Source organism: Grampus griseus, assembly GCF_964374135.1.
Source record: "Grampus griseus genome assembly, chromosome: 9".
In the NCBI taxonomy this organism is placed as follows: Eukaryota; Metazoa; Chordata; class Mammalia; order Artiodactyla; family Delphinidae; genus Grampus; species Grampus griseus.
The window spans coordinates 11,023,372-11,042,903 of record NC_139003.1 but is presented as its reverse complement, the minus strand read 5'-3'; the positions used below and the strand labels follow the sequence as shown (position 1 = coordinate 11,042,903).

At 48.8% G+C, this 19,532-nt stretch overlaps 1 protein-coding gene across 1 annotated transcript; it reads left to right on the top strand.

Annotated features, from left to right (window-relative positions):
* Positions 1–496: 496 nt before the first annotated feature.
* ARHGEF5 (Rho guanine nucleotide exchange factor 5) lies at positions 497–19,290 on the top strand (the record flags this gene model as incomplete). The annotated part of the gene is made up of 15 exons (XM_082661380.1): positions 497–1,598; positions 1,653–3,611; positions 4,202–4,253; positions 4,676–4,740; positions 4,950–5,203; positions 9,969–10,129; positions 10,656–10,808; positions 11,111–11,240; positions 11,554–11,628; positions 12,046–12,135; positions 13,282–13,439; positions 14,045–14,206; positions 15,881–15,951; positions 17,744–17,848; positions 18,565–19,290. 15 exons carry the CDS (start codon positions 497–499, stop codon positions 18,720–18,722), a joined length of 4,695 nt encoding a protein of 1,564 aa, XP_082517506.1. The 3' UTR covers positions 18,723–19,290.
* Between the last annotated feature and the right edge of the window lie 242 nt (positions 19,291–19,532).

Here is a 19,532-nt window from a genome sequence, read left to right as displayed (position 1 = left end):
ATACCCTCCAGACACTGCCTCTCTGGACTCTTAGATCTAGGGTGTGTCACTCACAGTGTCTGGGAGTTACATGGAACTGAGTCACTCTTGGTGCCCAGAGAGTAGACAGGGAGACACTACGACATAATACAATCTAGAGGGTAATGACCACTGGGAATGCTTGGTACCCTTTGACAACGGTCTTGTGCCCTAATGTAATTGTTTATCATCTGTCTCTCCCGCAAGACTGCAGGCTCCATGAGGACACAGTCTTTGTTTGCCTTGTTCACTACTGAGAGGGTCACTTGGTAAATATTTATTAAAGGAATAAATCAGTGACAAGTTTTATAGAGGCTATTGCTTATTTTGTGAAATACTTTTTGTCTCAAAGAATGACAGTAAATGGCACCAAAGAAATCATCACACACTTGTTCTCTATGGTCTGTCCCTCTGATAAATAAAAGCAGAAGAGGGGATAGAAAGTTTGTCTCTTATTCCTCTCTAGGATTCAGCCCTGATGGAAGCTGAGGGGCCCCAACACGGAGCGGCGACCCCCATTCCTGCCAGAGTGGAATTCAGTACTGTCCTGGCAGCTCCCATGAGAAGCAGGCAGACCCCTGCCTTGGGGCCTGAAGCTGAAGAGGGCGAGGACCCACCCTATCAGTGGGCAGAGAGACACGGACTCTTGGAGACCCAGCAGAGACATGCAAGGGATGTGAATGACTGTGCAACTGCCAGCATGACCTCTTTTCCCATCGAAGCCTCTGCAGATGTGGAGACCGAGCAGGAAAGCCTGATGGCTGGGGCCTGTGACACTCCAGAGCATCAGGAGGCAGGGCCCCAGTGCCCAGCGGATAGACAGGCAAGGCCGCCAGCTCCCCCGGAGCTCTGGGCCTGCCCCAGCCAGGGTGAATATCTAGACACGGCCTCAATAGCCGGTGAACTGGGTAGCAGCGTGGAGGTGGAATTTAAACCAGAGCTCACTTCTTTGATATTGGAAACCGGACAAGCCGAAGGAGAGGAGGGAACTTCCCCAGACACCTCTGCCCAGACCAGATGTGGGCCTTGCTGTGAAGAGCACCCTGCGGAGACCAACCAGCCGCAGGACTCGGAAAGTGGACCTACCAGACGGGAAAGTCCAGAGGGAGAAGGGGCCGTGTGTCTCCAGACGGCCGAGGAGCTGGAGGGACGGGGACTTCAGGGGGAGGGAACTCTGCGGGAGGATGTTTGCTCTGATGGGCTTTCGGGGGAGCAGATGGGAGAGCAGGTTAGCAGAACAGAGGAAGAACAGAGACAAAAACAGCAGCAGATTCAAGACGATGTGATGCTCGCAGAGCAAGGAGAAGGCAAGGGCTATAGTGGGGAACTGGGAGGTCTGAGTTCTGGTGGGCGGGACTGGAGGGCTCACGGCCACAGGGATCTAGAACAAGGGGAACAGGAGAGCGGGGAGTTGACGGAGCCAGAGGAGAGTAACGGGGATGCCCAGTATGAGGAGAATGAAAGCTTAGTGGGGAAATCAGGGAAAGTCGCTGGAAAGCAAGAAGATCAGGGTCTACAGGGGAAAGCGATGCCAGTAGAGGGGCAGGAGGAGAAGGCAAGGTCAAGCGAGGACGTGGGCAGTGGGCGTGGGGACGCCCTGGGGGCAGGGGGAGAAGAGAGGCCTGCAGAGGAAGGAGGAGAGCGTGATGCTCCTGCCACACTGGCGCTGGTAGCCCCTGAGGTCTCTTCTCCCCGTGACTTGTTTCCAGATGCCTGTTGTCCCACAGCCAGGATCCCCGGGACCCAGACAGAGCCTCGGGCTGAGGAGCCGTCCCCTGCACCTCTGACTCCTACCCTGGAGCTAGTAGGACGGTCCCAGCAGCTCACTTCTTTACCTCATTCCTTTCCTGCCGCGGAGTCGCCTGACCAAGAAACAGCTCAGTGCAACCCGCGAGTGGGCTCTGAGCTGGGGAAGGGGACAGCATCCAGCCGGGGAGAGGAGGGGGTCTCTGTGACCCCTCCAAGGACAGCAGCGTCAGCCCCTCCCAGCCCTCCTGAAGTCTCCCCCGGCATGACTGCCTCATCCTCTGCGGGCCCCCAAGTCGCCTTCCCCAGGAGGGAGCCCTGGGTTGCTGCATGTTCTCCAGAAACCTCCGGAGCCTCTCGACCCACCGACAGCCCATCTCCCTGTGGGGCTTCTGAGAGCCCTGCAGCTGCCCTCCACGGCCTCCCCTCAGCAGGCCAGGCCAGCCCTCAGGGTCCCCCAGGCAACCGCACCGGGGCGGCCCAGCACCGGAGGGGCCACTCCTTCCCGGGCTCTCACGGGACAGAACCGACTCCGGACCTGGCGGGAGTATCACTCTCCTTCTCCCACTCAGAGTTGCCCCAGAGACCCCCCAAAGCTGCCATCTATGGCTCTGTGATCCCAAGAAGGGCCAGGAAAGGCGGAAGGGACTGTGCCATCATTCCGGGATCCTTGAGTTCGCTACCCGCGCCAGGGCAGGACTCTCAAGGATTGACCTCAAACCCAGCAAGGCCCGGCAGCCCCCAAAGCAGCCAGCCGTGGGCCTCCACACACCCCTCGGCGTTTGCCCCAGGATCTCCTGCCCGTGGCCCTTCCCCGCCCACTGTCTCCGTAGATGGGGGGACCCGTGAGCCTCCACCCCCTCCTGCCCCAGAGAAGAGGCGCGTCCGCTCTACGGTGGAGGGAGACGGCCCTCGCTCTGCCGTGGTCCCCACGCAGAGACGGTATAGCCATCCTCCGCTGGCCCTAGGTTTAGGGCTGCACGGCCACCCCAAAGGCCCACTGCCCCGAGTTCCTGACCCCCTTGTGGCAAGGCAGCACCGACACCTGCCCTCTACCGCGGACACCCCCGACCATACTCAGACCTCTTTCTCTCCCAGGCAAAGATACAACAAGCCATTACCCCCAACTCCCGATTTGTCTCAGCCACACCCTTCTCCTGTTTCTTCTTTGAGGAGCTCCAGGATCTACAGGCCTCTCCCCCCTCTCCCCGCTCCTCTCCCCCCTCTCCCCGCTCCTCTCCCTGTCGTGAACCCTCCTACTGAACCACCACCGTTACCCCCAAAGTCCAGGGAGAGGAGCAGGCTCGCCCAGGGGGGACTCGGAGATTCAGGGGGTCAGGCCAGGACCAGGCCAGTTTGTCAAGAGCGGACCATCTCCACTCCCCATTCTGCGGGACGTGTCTCCTGGCCTCCGGCCACGGGCAGATCGACAGACTCTTCGTCTCCCACCAGTAGGAGTAAGAGTGAAGTGACCCCTGGCATGGCTTTCAGTAACATGACAGCTCTTGTAAGTCCCCCTTTCCTGACCGCCCCCTGGACTCTGGAGGTCCAGGGACCCACCTCGGAAGAGCCTGACGTCCCTGCCAGAAGATCTTTCAGAAGGACCTTCCCCCAGGAAGGAGCCAATGGCCTGAGGAGGTCGGATCTAGGCCGAACAAGGCAGCCAGAGAAGCCCAGCCATCCCCATCTAGAGAAGGCGTCCAGCTGGCCTCACAGACGGGACTCAGGGAGACCAGCGGAGGGCAGCAGTGGACAGGTGGGGGTCCCTAGTGAGGGGTCGAGTAAGCACAAGGACTGGCACCGGCAGGGCCTGCGCAGACCCTCCATCCTACCCGAGGGCCCTAAAGGTGAGTGAGGGGCAAGGACCGCGGTGACATTCGTGTCAGGCCGAGCTCTCTCCAGCCCTTCCTTCCTCATCCGCCTCCTGTCCCCCAGCCTCCTGCTGGCTTCGCTCACCCACCTACACAGCCCCAATGCAGAGGAAAGTCCTTGAGACCCTCTCTGAGCTCACGGTGCTGCCCTTTCTTCTCCTTCCCCTCTGTCTCCATCCATCACCCAACCATGGGGTGCTTTTATTGTGTATCTCTTTTCCCCAAGATTGTTCTGAACCTCCCCCCGCCCCACTCCGCCTCTACTTTCCAGTTACAAAGACCTGCTTGATGTCCTTCCAGTAGAAGAGAAGGCATCTTCTACTTGTCCAGTTCATGTTCTGACACGAGGGACGGGGACAGACCTGGTACTATTGTCCTCAAATGCTTTCGACTTCGGCACTGTCCTCTCTCACAGGTTCCCAGTTGAGCCCTTTTACCCACCTACCACCCCCCACGCCCCACACCGATGCCTGCATCTCCCACTCTAGATCTTATGTTCTTTGGCTCTCTCTGAATGCCCCTTCTGAAGTCCCAGTTACTTTACCCATTTCCATTTTCCGACACAGGAGGTCCAGCCGTGGAAAAATCCCCTAGCCTTTCAGATGCCATTGTTTTTCGGTGAGTCACCCTCTGTCCTAATGGATACAGTTTTACTCTTTTTTCTTAGGCTACTGAGATTTTCATTAGTTGACAAAGGTTCTGGGACCCTGTCTTTTCCAGGGTTAAGGAGGGGAAGAGACAGACCCCAGGTTTCCAGGGTGTAGGGAGACTTTTTATCTATCTGCTTCCGTCAACTGAGTCCAACTCTCCCATCCCTATATAGGCCACTCGGTCCCATGAACTGAACCCCACCCCCGTAAAAAAAGCTTGACATCCAAAGAAGCTTCAAACTACCCAAAAGTGGGTCAGGCTACAACTTGCCTCTCCAGGGGGTTTGGCCCTGACGTTCAGTGGTTAGAGACTGTCTTATCTGTAGTCACCTGGGGCTTCTCCGTGTCTGAAGGCCAGCAAGCACCACGGAGCCCTTCTTGACTCCACAGGGAGAAGAAGCCAAAGGAGGTGATGGGGGGCTTTTCAAGACGTTGCTCCAAGCTCATCAATTCCTGTGAGTAATTGAAACAGAACTGCGGACCCACACGAGTGTTCTGCCCAAGACTGGAGAGGGGTTCCTGGCCATCAGCCGTGGGGCGGGGATATCTGTAGGGAGAGAGGGATGCCGGGAGAGCCAGAAGCAGCTCGGTGGCTTCTGTTTCTGCACCTCAACTCCGCAGCTCCCTAATTCTGTCCCTCTCCCATGCTGCTTCACCCCTGTAGCTCAGCTGCTTTACCAGGAGTACAGCGATGTGTTTCTGAACAAGGAGATCCAGAGCCAGCAGCGGCTGGACAGCCTGACAGAGGCACCGGGGCCCGCCTCCCCCCGGCAGCCCCGAAAGGCCTTGGTGTCCTCGGAGTCCTACCTGAAACGCCTCTCCATGGCCTCCAGTGGCTCCCTCTGGCAGGAAATCCCCGTGGTGCGCAATAGCACTGTGCTGCTCTCCATGACCCACGAAGACCAAAAACTCCAGGAGGTACCTAGCAGGGCAAGGTGGGGCAGGGGAAGAGGCTACAGGAGGGGAAGCAAAGTGCTCTCGTCCTTATCTCCTACTCCCCTCCGCCACCGTGAGCGGGCTGTCCCTACCACATACTCACCACACACACGTATTCACCACACACACGTGCACCCCGTGACAGTGAGTCATCCCCATTGAATTGCTTTCTGAATGTCACCGCTCTCCCTCCTCTCTACCTCCTCATGCCATTGTTCATTAACTCCTCCCTGTTATTGGTTTGAGCTCGTACAAAGTGACCATGCCCCTGAATTTGTTGGGAGGAGTGTGGAGTTAATCTAGTTAATCTAGTTAGTCTAGCTTCAGGCTAGACTAAAATTTCCTTCTTCAACCAGGGTTTCAGTCTACACTGAAGTTTTCCTCTTCAACCAAGGAGCATGCAGGGGCTTTTTGTTGGGTCCCTTGAAGAGTGGCCCTTGCAGCTGTCCTGTGATTTTGGTCTTCTAGAGGCTTTTGAATGACCATCAGTCTCTGCTTGGTCCTCACTTCCAATAGCAAGACCATAGGAAAGGCTGTTGGTCTGATGTTAAGTTACTACCATTAATATGTTTTACGTGGAGAGCTTATCTTAATAATCAATCTAAAATATGGGTTAAAACCTTTCTTCCTGGGAAGACAGTATGGCACGATGGAAAGGCATTATGGAACAATGTTTAAGTATTTATTTTAGGTTCTGGCTTAAATAACCTGGATGTGAAGCCCACTTTAATATTTGCTAGCTATTTAACTTTGGCCAAATTACTTGATCTTTCTAAGTTTCTGTTTCCTCATTTGTAAAACTGGGTTGCAAAGAGCTACTGGGAGAATCAAAAAAAAGGTAAGTTCCTGTTCACAGCAGTACTATTTATAATAGCCAAGACATGGAAGCAACCTAACTGTCCATCAACAGATGAATGGCTAAAGAAGATGTGGTACATGCATACAAATAGACTCACCGACATAGAAAACAAATTTATGGTTACCTGGGGTGGGAGAGAGGATAAATTAGGAGCTCGTGATTAACAGATGCACACTACTATATATAAAATAGATAAACAACAAGGACCTACTGTATAGCACAGGGAACTATATTCAATATCTTGTAATAACCTATAATGGAAAAGAATCCGTAAAAGAATATATATATGTGTGTGTGTATGCGTATATATGTGTATATACCTGTATGTGCATGTATATATATATATGTACAACTGAATCACTGCTGTACACTTGAAATGCTGTAAATCAACTACACTTCAATTAAAAAAATATTTTAAAAAAGATAAGTTCCTAGTACATAGTAATCAATCAAAAAATGTCTACCACTTTATTTTTTTTTTTTTTACTGAAGTATAGTTGATTTACAATATTATATTAGTTTCAGATGTGCAACATAGTGGTTCAATATTTTTGGATTTTTTATTTAAAGTTATTATAAAATAATGGCTATATTTCCTTGTACTGTACAGTATATCCTGGTTACTTATTTATTTTATACATAGTAGTTTGTACCTCTTAATCCCATACCCCTATCTTGCCTCTCCCCTCTTCTCTGTCCCCACTGGTGACCCTAGTTTGTTCTTATCTCTGCGAGTCTGTTTCTGTTTTGTCATATACATTTGTTTGTTTTATTTTTAGATTCCACATACAAGTGATAACATAGAATATTTGTCTTTCTCTTTCTGACTTATTTCACTAAGCATAATACTCTCTAGGTCCATCCATGTTGTTGAAAATGGCATAATGTCATTATTTTTGTGGCCAAGTAGTATTCCAGTGTGTGTATATATATATACCACATCTTCTTTATCCATTCCTCTGTTGATGGACGCTTAGGTTGCTTCAATATCTTGGCTCTTGTAAATAATGCTGGTATGAACGTTGGGGTGCATGAGTCTTTTTGAATTAGTGTTTTCATTTTCTTTGATATATACCCAGGGGTGGAATTCCTGAATCATATGGTAGTTCTATTTTTATTTTTTTGAGGAACTGCCATACTGTTTTCCATGGTGACTACACTAATTTATAATCCCACCAATGGTGTACTAGGGTTCCCTTTTCTTTCTCCACATCCTTGCCAGTATTTGTTATTTGTAGACCTTTGATGATAGCCATTTTGCCAGGTGTGAGGTGATATCTTATTATAGTTTTGATTTCCATATCTCTGATGATTAGCAATGTTGAACATTTTTTCATGTGCCTGTTTGCTATCTGTATATCTTCTTTGGAAAAATGTCTATTCAGTTCTTCTGTCCATTTTTTAATCAGGTTGTTTGCTTTTTTGATATTGACTTTTATGAGCTGTTTATATACTTTAGGTATTAAACCGTTATCAGTCATATCATTTGCAATAGGTTGTCTTTTTGTCAGTGGTTTCTTTTGCTATGCAAAAGCTTTTAAGTTTAATTAAGTCCCATTTTTAAAAGTTTTGCCTTTATTTATTTTGCCTTAGGAGACAGATCAAAAAAAATACTGCTACAATTTATGTCAAAAAGTGTTCTGCCTATGTTTTCTAGGAGTTTTATGGTTTCTGGTCTTACATTTAGGCCTTTAAGTCATTTTGAGTTGATATTTAATGCAATCCCTGTCAAAATACCCATTATAGTTTTCATAGAACTAGAACAAATAACCCTAACATTTATACAGAACCACAAAAGACCCCAAATTGCAAAGGAATCTTGAGAAAAAAAAACAAAGCTGGAGGTATCATGCTCCCTGATTTCAGACTATACTATGAAGTTACACTAATCAAAATGGTATGGTATTGGCACAAAAACAGACACATAGATCAATGTAACAGAGTAGAGAGCCCAGAAATAAATGCATAAACTTATGGTCCATTAATCTATGACACAGGAGGAAAGCATATACAATGGAGAAAAGATAGTCTCTTCATAAGTGTGGGAAAACTGGACAGCTACTTGTAAAATAATGAGATTAGAACATTTCCTAACACTGTCTACAAAACATTTGCTACTTTAATTTCAAATCAGGCTGACCTGGGTTTAAATCCTGGATCACCATTTACTAGCTGTGTAACATTAAGCAAGGTATATAACTTCACTAAATCTCAGTTTACTCATCTAAAAATCAAGGATAATAATGACTACTTTTCAGGGTTGCTGTGTGGTTTAAATGAAACAACACCTATTTAGCTTTTAGCATGGTATCTGGTATATAGTTTGATACACACATTAGTGCCATATCCTCCCTCTTTCAGAAGTGGGAAGGAGTAAAATTTTGGCCGTAAGGACTTATGGATAAACAGTGCTTTTACCAAGCCAAACAGATATACATTTTTAGGTTTTTTGAAGCTCACACTTGGGGGCCTTGTGCTGACCTCAACGTTTAAAGCATATGGAAGATATTTAGAAAATCACTGGTCTGCCCATATTTATGGACCAAACAGTGGGCAGATGATTTGAACCCTAGCTCTCTTTCACCAACTCCAGAATTCAAGGAAGTCCACCAGGGCTCCTAGGCCAGCCCTGGTCTCACATTTCTGAGAAGAAAAGCCTCTATACTTATACACATATGTGCCTTTCCTGAATGAGCGCTTCTGGGAGAAAGTACTTTCACTGACTCCATTTCTTTTGACTGTCACAACATCTTTGTGAGGAGAGGGTCACTATATCTATACAGATAAGAAAACTGAGGTTCAGAGAGGGTATCTGAGCCACCCAAAGTGATACACTCAGCGAATGTCAGAGCCAGGACGCAAATGAACCTTCAGTGTCCTGGTTCAGTGTTGTCGTGTGTGAGCGGCCTCCAGCCATGTCATTAGTTATCCAAGTCACCACCACGGTGTGTGTGTGTGTGTGTTCTTTCTCTTTCCTGTCCATACATCTGTCTTGAAGCTGCATACTTGAATGAAGAATAGAGAATAGGGCTGTGAGTCATGGTGTCTCCTGCTGGAACTTCCCAATAACTGGGCTGTTTCCATTAAACCACAATTGCGCCATCTCCTTCTCAAACATCCTGCTTCCTTCCATTGCTCCTCAAACCTCAAATTACCTTCATCCCCTAAATCTGTTCCTCTTCCAGAGTTCTCTAGTTCAGTAAGGAACTCTGTCATTCACCCAGCTAAACTCAAAAACTGAGGCATTAGCTTTGACTCTTCCTGTTCTTTCAGCCCCTGTTTCTAGCAAATAAACAAGCCCTTCCAAATCTCTCTCCTATATAATTATGAAATTGGCTTACCTCTCCCCATCCCCATGGCTATTTAGATTTTCATCTCTCCTCTGGAATTACTATGGCGCTTCCCTAACATGGCTCTCTTGCCCCCCTCTAATCTTTTCTTCATACTGTGCTCAGAAATATCTTTATACAATAGAAAACAAATTAAATCAAGTTAGTCCCATACATAAAGCCTCTTTTCATTTCCCCACTGTCTTAAGTCTAAGCTATTTTACCTTCTTTACATAATCCTCCAGACCTCCTCTCTGCCTCTCCAGCTTCATCTCCGGCCACTACTTTGGTAGCCTTGGTTCCAAGGATACTCAGTTTATTTGAGTTTCTTGAAAGCATCTTTTTCTCTTCCACCTTTGAGGGTTTGCACATGTTTTTCCCTCAGCTTCAAAGGTTCTTTCTCTCTCCTCCCTGATATCAGGTTGGACTCTGGTGTTGACTGTGAGCTCTAAAAGGATCTGTCTTGTTAACCGCTCTACCCCTGAAATACTACACAGTGGCTAACATACGCCAGGGATTCAATGTTTTTAATTAGTCTTCCTCCTCCCTAACCTCCTAGGCCAAATTTGAGCTGATTGTGTCAGAGGCGTCCTACCTGCGCAGTCTACATATAGCCGTGGATCATTTCCAACATTCAGAGCAGCTCCGGGCCACCCTTTCCAACCAGTATCATCAATGGCTCTTCTCTCGTTTACAGGATGTGCGTGACGTCAGCACCATGTGAGCTTCCTCTTCTCCCAAATACCACTCACTCAGCCTCACTCTCTTTAGTCTGTAAACCTCTCATTGGCTTTTTCCTTTTTCAGAACCCTCTCATTGCTCCCTCCATGATTCCCAGCGGCTACAGGGATAGAGAGAGCAAAGAGAGGAGAATGTGGGTGGGTGGTTGGGAATAGTAATGGGTAAACGAATGAGAAATGCTTCCTGGGTTGAGGTTTTGCATGTGCTGTGGGCATGCAGAGCATTGGAGATGACGTGGGAAACATCTGAAGATCAGAAAACCAGAACAGGATGAAAAGAAGAACAAGAAATGGGATATTAGGACCAGAGAGTTAGATCAGGGGCAAATGAGCGGCAGCCTTGGAGAGAACTCTAGTGCATGGCAAGCAACACAGAGCTAAGGACAGTCAATAGAAGTTATTGACTAATGGAGGGAAGAAGTAACAAGCTCAAGCTATAGCAGGGGTCAGCCGACTCCTCACTTGAGACCCACAAGTCTGATGAGACTTGTTTTAATCCTGTACAGGTTCCTTTCAGACCTGGAAGAGAACTTTGAGGGCAACATCTTCACCTTCCAAGTGTGTGATGTGGTTCTGAGCCATGCCCCCAACTTCCGCCGGGTCTACCTGCCTTATGTCACCAACCAGACCTACCAGGAGCGCACCTTCCAAAGCCTGCTGTGAGACCTGATCCCCATCCCGTCCCCACGTGGGCCCTGCAGTGACCTTGCACCAGACCCCCAATACCCAGCCCAGAGGGCTACCCCGAGAGCACACGTTCTTGTGCCTGCTCTGTGATCTCAAGCCCACCCCGCTTCCAGATCAGACGCCCTCAGCCATCACATCTGGGGCTCCTGTACATTGGACCCCACCATTCTTTCCCAACCTACAGGCGTTCCACCGAGCCCCCACTCCCCACGCCTTCACTGTGTCCCCCAATACTCGCCAACCCCTCCTCACCCAAGGCTCCCTGCCCACACAGGAGTAGCAACAGCAGTTTCCGAGAGGTCCTGGAGAAGCTGGAGAGTGACCCCATCTGCCAACGCCTTTCCCTCAAGTCCTTTCTCATTCTGCCCTTCCAGCGCATCACCCGTCTCAAGCTACTGCTCCAGGTAGAGCAGATCCCACCTCAGCCCACCCCCTTAATCCAAAGGACAATCCTTTCTCCTGCCACTCTCCCACCCGCTGTGGACAGTGTGAGCGGCCCCCCTTAATCCAAAGGATGGTCCTTTCTCCTGCCACTCTCCCACCCGCTGTGGACAGTGTGAGTGGTCTCCCGTATCACCACCCCCACTCTCCTTTCTCAGAAATATTTGCTGCTAAACTTTTGTTCCTGAACTTCTCCATTCACCCACCCTCAATCGCCTCTTCCTGTTTGCCCATCCCTTCTTTCCATCTGGCTCCCGCCTACGGTTTGTTCTGTAGAACATTCTGAAGAGAACACAGCCTGGCTCCTCGGAGGAAGCAGAGGCCACAAAGGCACACCACGCCCTGGAGGAGGTAGGCAGCTACCAACCCCTACTCGGACCCCGGGATTGTCCTTCACAGAGAACTCTTCCCCTGCCCCGACCCATGACTCCAGAAAGTACAGGCCCCTCAGCTACCTCACTGCACCCGCCAAACCTCCAAGCATTCACACCCCACAGCCTCAAGGACACTCCATGCCAAGGGACTATGCTCTCCTGCCACAATCCCCAGATTAAATCTTACTTTCACGCAGCCCAGGAATGTCCTGTCAGGTCTCTACAAAGTATACCGTAGTCCTAGAGCTTCAGCGTCTGCTGTATTGGCTCCCTTCCAGGCTGGTGCAAAGACTAAAGCCAATCACAACCAGTTTCCAGATTTCTTGCAGGGGACACAAAACCAAAGCCTCTAACAGGGATCTCTTCCTCTCTCTTCACCCTGCTGAACACGCAGCTGATCCGAGACTGCAATAATAACGTCCAGCGGATGCGACGGACGGAGGAGCTGATCTACCTGAGCCAGAAGATCGAGTTTGAGTGCAGAGTAAGTTAGTCCCTTGGGTCCCCACCCTGCCGGGAAGCAGATCCCACAGGTCGCCTTCTATCACAGAACCATCTCGCTCACGGTATCCCAGCCTCTAACCCGATCTCTGCACACCTTCTGTTCTGCCCTGTTTCTGGGATGCCCAAATGCCTACTTCGGTCTCCACGCTATATTGTTAAGTGCGAAAGGGGAGATGCAGCCCTAAGTGTGTTATATAGTATCTTACCTTTGGTGAAAAAGTAGGGTAGAAATCTGTGTATGCATTTGCTTGTGTATACGGAAAGAAACTCTGGAAAGGTACATAAGATATAAAGGACAGTGGTTACCTGAGGGGGAGAGGGTGCCTTTGGGAACTGGGCAGATGAGAGAGAACTTATCAATGTAAGCCTTTATAAAGATACATTTGTGGTACTTGAATTATTCAATATTTTATTACGTCTCCATCTAGTCTAACCAAAGCAGTATAAAATTGAATCCAAATATAGAGCCAAAATCTCTCATCCAAATACAAATTTAAAATAGACACTCCACATTCAAATTTCAACTCAGAACAGATACCATCCTTACCTCCCAAGAAGAGAGGGAAAATCCCTTAACTACGTATTAATTATTGTTCAATACCCTTATCACTACCCAAACTCCAGCTCTAGGCAGACCCCACCGGTTCTCTTTATTCTCATCCCCACATCTGATTCCGACTGCTTCTCTCCTGTCTCTGGTTATCATCGTAGAAAGAACGGATGTCAGAACCACCCTCAACTTTTAACGTCGAAGAGACATATCATACTGTTCTCTGCTTTGTTTGTTCACATGCCCCAGTCGGGTTCTCCCATCTCTTCTTCAGTTCCAGCTTCCAGGGCTGAGCTTTCTCGTGTAGTCACTCTCCTGGGATGGACCATAGGCACCTTCCGTTTGCCTGAGCTGGGGACGTGGGAGCCACGCCGCAGTAGACAGTGGTAGTTAGACGGTTCCGAGAGAAACAGAGTTTAAGTGGATGGGTCATGAGCAAGGAGGAAGATGTGAAAGAGACAATTGTCAGGGGCGGGACTTATGAGGAAGAGGCATGGTGAGGGGGGCAGGCCCGGGAGAAAGCCTCGTGCTTGTCCCGTCTGTGACACCGTCTTCTTTCTCTTCCCTGCTCTGTAGATATTCCCGCTCATTTCACAGTCACGCTGGCTGGTGAAGAGCGGGGAGCTGACGGCCCTGGAGTTCAGCGTCTCCCCAGGGCTGCGGAGGAAGCTGAGCGCACGCCCAGTCCACCTGCACCTCTTCAATGACTGTCTGCTGCTGTCTCGGCCCCGAGAGTCAGTGACTGGAATGGGAGGCCAGAGCACAAGGGGGAAATGGGAGGAGGCGGGAGGGAAGCACTAAAGGGACAGGGAAGGGTCATGTGCCTATAGAGGAACGCTTCTCAGTGTCATCCCGTGGAGGCCAGGTCATGACCCAGAGAGGAGGAAAATGGTCCAGAGCAAAAAAGGGGATCCCACCGAATTATATCCCGAGATCGCCTGGCAGGACCTGGACCATGTTATAGACACAGAGCAAAAGGCAGCAAATTAGCTTATCCCATTTTCAGATCAGTCCGTTTGTGCTTTCTTTGGGCTGGGCTCAGCCTACTAGCCTAGCATCGATACTTAGCCACTTCTCTTGTCCTGAGGGCCTTAGAAACTTTATATTGGCTCTGTTTCTTCATCTCTTTGAAGCGGTAAAGCATCCATTGCACTGGATATGTGCTTTGCCAAGCCATTGACAAATCTCTTCTGGGAGCAAGTTGACACCATCTTATGGTTTTTATGAGAATTTGCAGGCTGCGGATGCTAAGGCCAGGGATTTTGAATTGGCAAAAGATATGAGGGTGGAGGAAGCATGATAACCGTAGAGTCGGGCTGAAAAGCCTTGTACTTTGCAGGGGTAGCCGTTTCCTGGTATTTGACCACGCTCCCTTCTCCTCCGTCCGAGGGGAAAAGTGTGAAATGAAGCTGCATGGACCTCACAAAAACCTCTTCCGACTCTTCCTGCGGGACAACGCACAGGGCTCCCAGGCTGAGTTCCTCTTCCGCACCGAGACTCAGTGAGATGGGGCTGGGCAGGGGAGCCGGGGGGAAGGGAGGGAGGACAGCCTGGCAAGGAAGTGGGACCAAGGCAGAAAATGTGTCCAGAAAACAGCCACAGTACCGCTTAGTCCATTCTGGACTGGGGAGCATCTATAGAGCGTCCTGAACCCAAACTTCTAGAGCTAATAAATGACTTACAGGAGACTGGGTGGGAGAGGGTGTAAAGTCGCTGTCACTACCAAGGCTTAGCGTCTATTATGCTAAGAAGGGCAAAGTCTGTGTAATTGGATTACTGACGTCCACAGTTGAATGTGTATAAGCCAGACATTCCTCAGTGCCCAAGGCTGGTGGGGCATAGATGTGAATAAGGCATGAAAAAGGTAAGCACTCGGGGGCCTTCAGCTTTCTTTGCTCCCACCTTCCAACCCAGTCCTCTGCTGAGCAGAAATCCATAGCGTTGAGAATTTTGATTTGCTCATCTTTTTAATATTAATAATAATAAAATACATTCACACATATAAACACTGTGAAGAGTATTAAAAATAATACCTATAAAATCTGGTACACAGTATCTACCTTAATGAACAATTGTAGCTATTATCGCTGTTATAAAAGATATAAGAAATCTCTTCTTTAAAAAGTTTGACAAGATACTTAGTGGTATGAACATCCTTATGTTGTAGACACTTTGCATTTTTGTCCCTTAGAAGACACGTCAGGGTGGGATCAATAATACCTGCCCTCGGGCTTCCCTGGTGGCGCAGTGGTTGAGAGTCCGCCTGCCGATGCAGGGGACGCGGGTTCGTGCCCCGGTCTGGGAAGATCCCACATGCCGCGGAGCGGCTGGGCCCGTGAGCCATGGCCGCTGAGCTTGCGCGTCCGGAGCTTGTGCTTCGCAACGGGAGAGGCCACAGCAGTGAGAGGCCCGCATACCACATGCACAAAAAACAAAAAACTAAAAAAACATCTGCCCTCACTTATGGAACAGAGGGGCTGGTACAGGTGCAAAACGTCACCTAAGTCAAGTAATCAGATACAGACTCATGTTCTTTGTGTAGCACTTTGGGCAGCATCTTCCTGGAACGGTAATAGTGTCAGCTCTCAATTACTCCAGGATGTTTGGAAGCAGAGGTGAAGGTAATACAAAAACCTTCAGATAATTACAAAATTAGGCTTGGATTATATTACATGACCAAAACAATAGTAGATATATCTCCCTGATCTAATCATGATTACAGAATAATTTTCATCTCTGAGATATTTGATTGAAGGAAGGTAGGCAGAAGAGTGTCAAAAAGTATGCAAAGTGATAGCGGGAATCTCAACTGAGATGAACATTTTGCTTAGTACACTTCCCAAAATGGAAAATCTACATGTGCATAATTGACAGTTGACTTTATGCCCCTACTTGAAAGATACGAGATGCCATTAAGAAGATAAGCTTGGAAAGAGAGGGGGAAAGATAAAGGATGATAAGACACATGAACATATAGTTCATGATCCTGTCAAATTTCCATCCAAGGGGAGTCCCATTGACTTTTGTCCTGGATATCACTGAACTAGACAACTTTTTGAACTAGACAAGTCTTTCCCACGGTCCCTTCCCTTCCCTATCATTGGCCCCTGTCCTATACCCGCCCCCCCCCCCACCAGAGCTGCAGTTGAAGCAATGACCCTGCTTTGTTTTCTAGAAGTGAAAAACTTCGCTGGATCTCAGCCTTGGCCATGCCAAGAGAGGAGTTGGACCTTCTGGAGTGTTATGGTGAGTGAAGGTCTAAGAGGGAAAGAAAAATGGTGGGGTCAGAAGTCTCCTTTAGATGCAGGAGTTTAGGACGCTGGGTAGTAACTCAGGGAGGCTGCTGTTTATTACTTTTGTCCAGAATTTCAGAGTGGAGGGCTGGTCACTGGAACTTAAACACCTGGGATGCATCTGCTTAAAGTTCTCGTCACCATGGCAGTGCCTCCTCCCCAGCGCCATACATTCCTTGCCTTGGGCAATAGTTTGCTCTTTTAAAATATCTGTAGATTAGATAGATATTTAGATTTTACTGACTTGAAGTTCTTGGGGAAATAGGGGGAGAGAGTCCATCTGGAGTAGGGGTTGGGGAGGATAGCAACACAGTAGATTTGTCCCGACCACAACCCCTCCTGTACAGGATGACCTGAGACACTGCCCTCACCCCAGGCTTCCAGGTACTCATGGGCAACCACAGGCACACACATTAGGAAGTGTCTGCATTCATGCTAAGAATGGACTTCTCAGTCTCATGTAAGCCCCACAGATGTCGTCCAGCAAGGATTCTCTAATTCATATCCAAGAGGAACTGAATTCAAAGGAACACTGAGCCTTTAGTGACTCAAAAGAACAAACAAATACAAGGAACTTTGTAAAAGGAAGTAGGAGAACCAGGCTGTAAACGGAGTCCTGCTCAGTGTTCAATCCGTCTGTGGGGCTTCAGTTCCCCAGTAGGTAAGGAAGGCAAGATAATTCTTCCTCCTTTACTGTGATCTTGTGAATGGCATATATGGATAAGCTCTGGAAATACAAGTACAGATAACAGTGCAGTGTTCTGTTTATTTTCTAAGAGAGCCAGTGCCGTGTGGTAGAGCAGAAAGCCATAAACCCATGTACAATAGAAGGCTGTGAGTCAGGCGTACTCTGGGGCATTTTATTTGGAGCTTCAAAACTGTGGAAATTTCTCCTCGCTCACGAAGATATAGACATGCAAAAAATCCAGAATTTCCTTGATCAACTCAGTCATTTATAGATGAGGAAGGGTGTTCAGTGCCTTGCTTAGATCATACCTCGAACCCCACTGGATAAGTCTCTTCTAGTCCCACATCTTGTACCATGAAGAGAATGAAGAATGAGTCACAGACTCAGAATTTGCAAATTAGTTGGAGAGACAGAACACAAACATGAAACAATTAGGTGAAAGATAAATGGATTGCCATAGACAGTTTTTTTTTGGTTTTTGTTTTTGTTTTTGCGGTATGCGGGCCTCTCATGGCTGTGGCCTCTCCCGTTGAGGAGCACAGGCCCCGGACGCGCAGGCTCAGCGGCCATGGCTCACGGGCCCAGCCGCTCCACGGCATGTGGGATCTTCCCGGACCGGGTCACGAACCCGCGTCCCCTGCATCGGCAGGCGGACTCTCAACCACTGCGCCACCAGGGAAGCCCGACAGTCAGTTTTAAAGGAGTTTAGAATCCATTGAGGACAATCAGGGAAGGTTTCAGTGGGAAGATGGGTCTTTAGCAGAATATCAGTTATTTGTAATAATGAGTCACTAAAAGGTGGTCACAACCTATTTCTCCATCTTTGCTGGAGAAATAGAATTTTTGATTCATTTCAAGTCCGGCATTTCTATTTCCTTATCAACCATTTTGTTCCCTGGTAGAAGATGAAGACTTTTCCAATTGTCTTTCTTGTGTGTAACTTTCAACAGCCCAAACTTTCTCTCTCCCAAGTCCTCCCAAGCTCCCCCTGCAAGTCCTTTCTCATGTTCTAGTTGCCTACCTTTCCTAACCTCTGTCACACTCTTCTCTTCCAAAGAGTCCCCACAAGTACAGTGCCTTCGAGCCTACAAACCCCGAGAGAATGATGAGTTGGCACTAGAGAAGGCAGACGTGGTGATGGTGACTCAGCAAAGCAGTGATGGTAAGAGGGAGAATCCATGCGGAGCAGGCTGGGCATTGAAGGTGGGACACTATGGGTGGATGTCTTCATTTCCTAAGGCTGCTCTAACAAAATAGTACAAGTTGGGTGGCTTAAAACAATGGAAATGTATTCTCTCATAGTTCTGGAGACTAGACGTCCAAAACCAAAGCGTGGGCAGGGCCACGCTCCCCCTGAAGACCCTAGGGGAAGGTCCTTCCTTGCTTCTTCCAGCTTCCGGTGGCCCCAGCTTCCCTGGCTTGTGGCAGCGTCACTCCGAGCTCTCTCTCTTCCTTCTGTGTGTGTGTGTGTATGTGTCCAAATTTCCTTCTTTTCATAAAGATACCAATTATATTGGATTAATGGCACACTTTACTCAAGTATGGCCTCATCTTAACGTTACCAGTTACATCTGCAACAACCTTATTCCCAAATAAGACCACATTCTGAGTTACTTGGGCTTAGAACTTCAGCATGTATTTGGGGAGAATACAATGCAACGGGTAAGAGTGGAGAAGGCTCAGGAACAGGCAGCTGTGGACTGTGCCAGACCTACAGCAGCCAGGGTGAGTGCACGGGGCGGCTGGATTTCCCAGGCTGCGGCCTCTCCAGTCCTATCAGCCTTACAGTTCAGAAGAATTTCTGGGAAGGAGGTCTGGGGGAAATTACTGTGGGTCTTTTCCAGGTAATTCTTCTTCCCACCCACCCTGTGCCCATAGGCTGGCTGGAGGGCGTGAGACTCTCCGATGGGGAGCAAGGCTGGTTCCCTGTACAGCAAGTGGAGTTCATTTCCAACCCAGAGGTCCGTGCACGGAACCTGAAGGAAGCCCACCGAGTCAAGACTGCCAAACTACAGCTGGTGGAACAGCAGACCTAGCTGTTTTCTGGGAGGAATCCCCTGAGCTTAAGGACAAGATGTTCCTGCACAGGGCTGGCCCCAGAATCTGGCCACAGAGGCCTTCTGTGCACCAGGAACTAGACCTTCTGAAACCCAAGGACGACACCGAGCTGCCAGTCGCTAGTCCCAGGCCTCCATTTTTTGTGCTTTGTGCTTGGTGGGGGGATTTTCAGGGACTTTGCACTGGACTCTGGGAACCTTTTCTCATAGGAAAAGGGACCAATGGGGCCTAAGCCAAGGAACTTTACTTCTACTACCCTGCAGTCCTTAAACGTTCTCTGCTTCCAGAGTACCAATTCCAGTGACCAGAGTTTCCATCACGGCCGTGTGTTAAAGAGAATCTGACCTCAGCCCACTGGAGGGAGCTGTTTAAGGGGGATGAACACATCAGTTGGGAGGGTTAACCTGGTGACCTTTTAAGATACCTTCCAACCCTAGAGACATCCCATAATTGTCAGGGCGAGGTCAGTGCCTGCGTCTCTGGGATCCATTGGTGGCTGTGTGAGGGCGATCCTCTCTCACTCTAATAAACTTGGCACTTCTCCGAGTGTTTTGTCCCCAGACCCTGGAACAAGGTTCAGAACGTGGAATCCTATGAGGATTCCAGGCTATTTGATTTAGGTGTCATGAAGGACCACGGTGGTACCTGGGTTATGGTAGTAGTCGACTCTCTTTGACTCCTCAGAGTTTGGGCACTTTTTCTGCTTGTTATGGCCTCAGAGGTTGTATAAGGAATTAAAATGAGTTGATGGGTGATGAATACCCCATTCAAACCTTCTTTTTTACTGA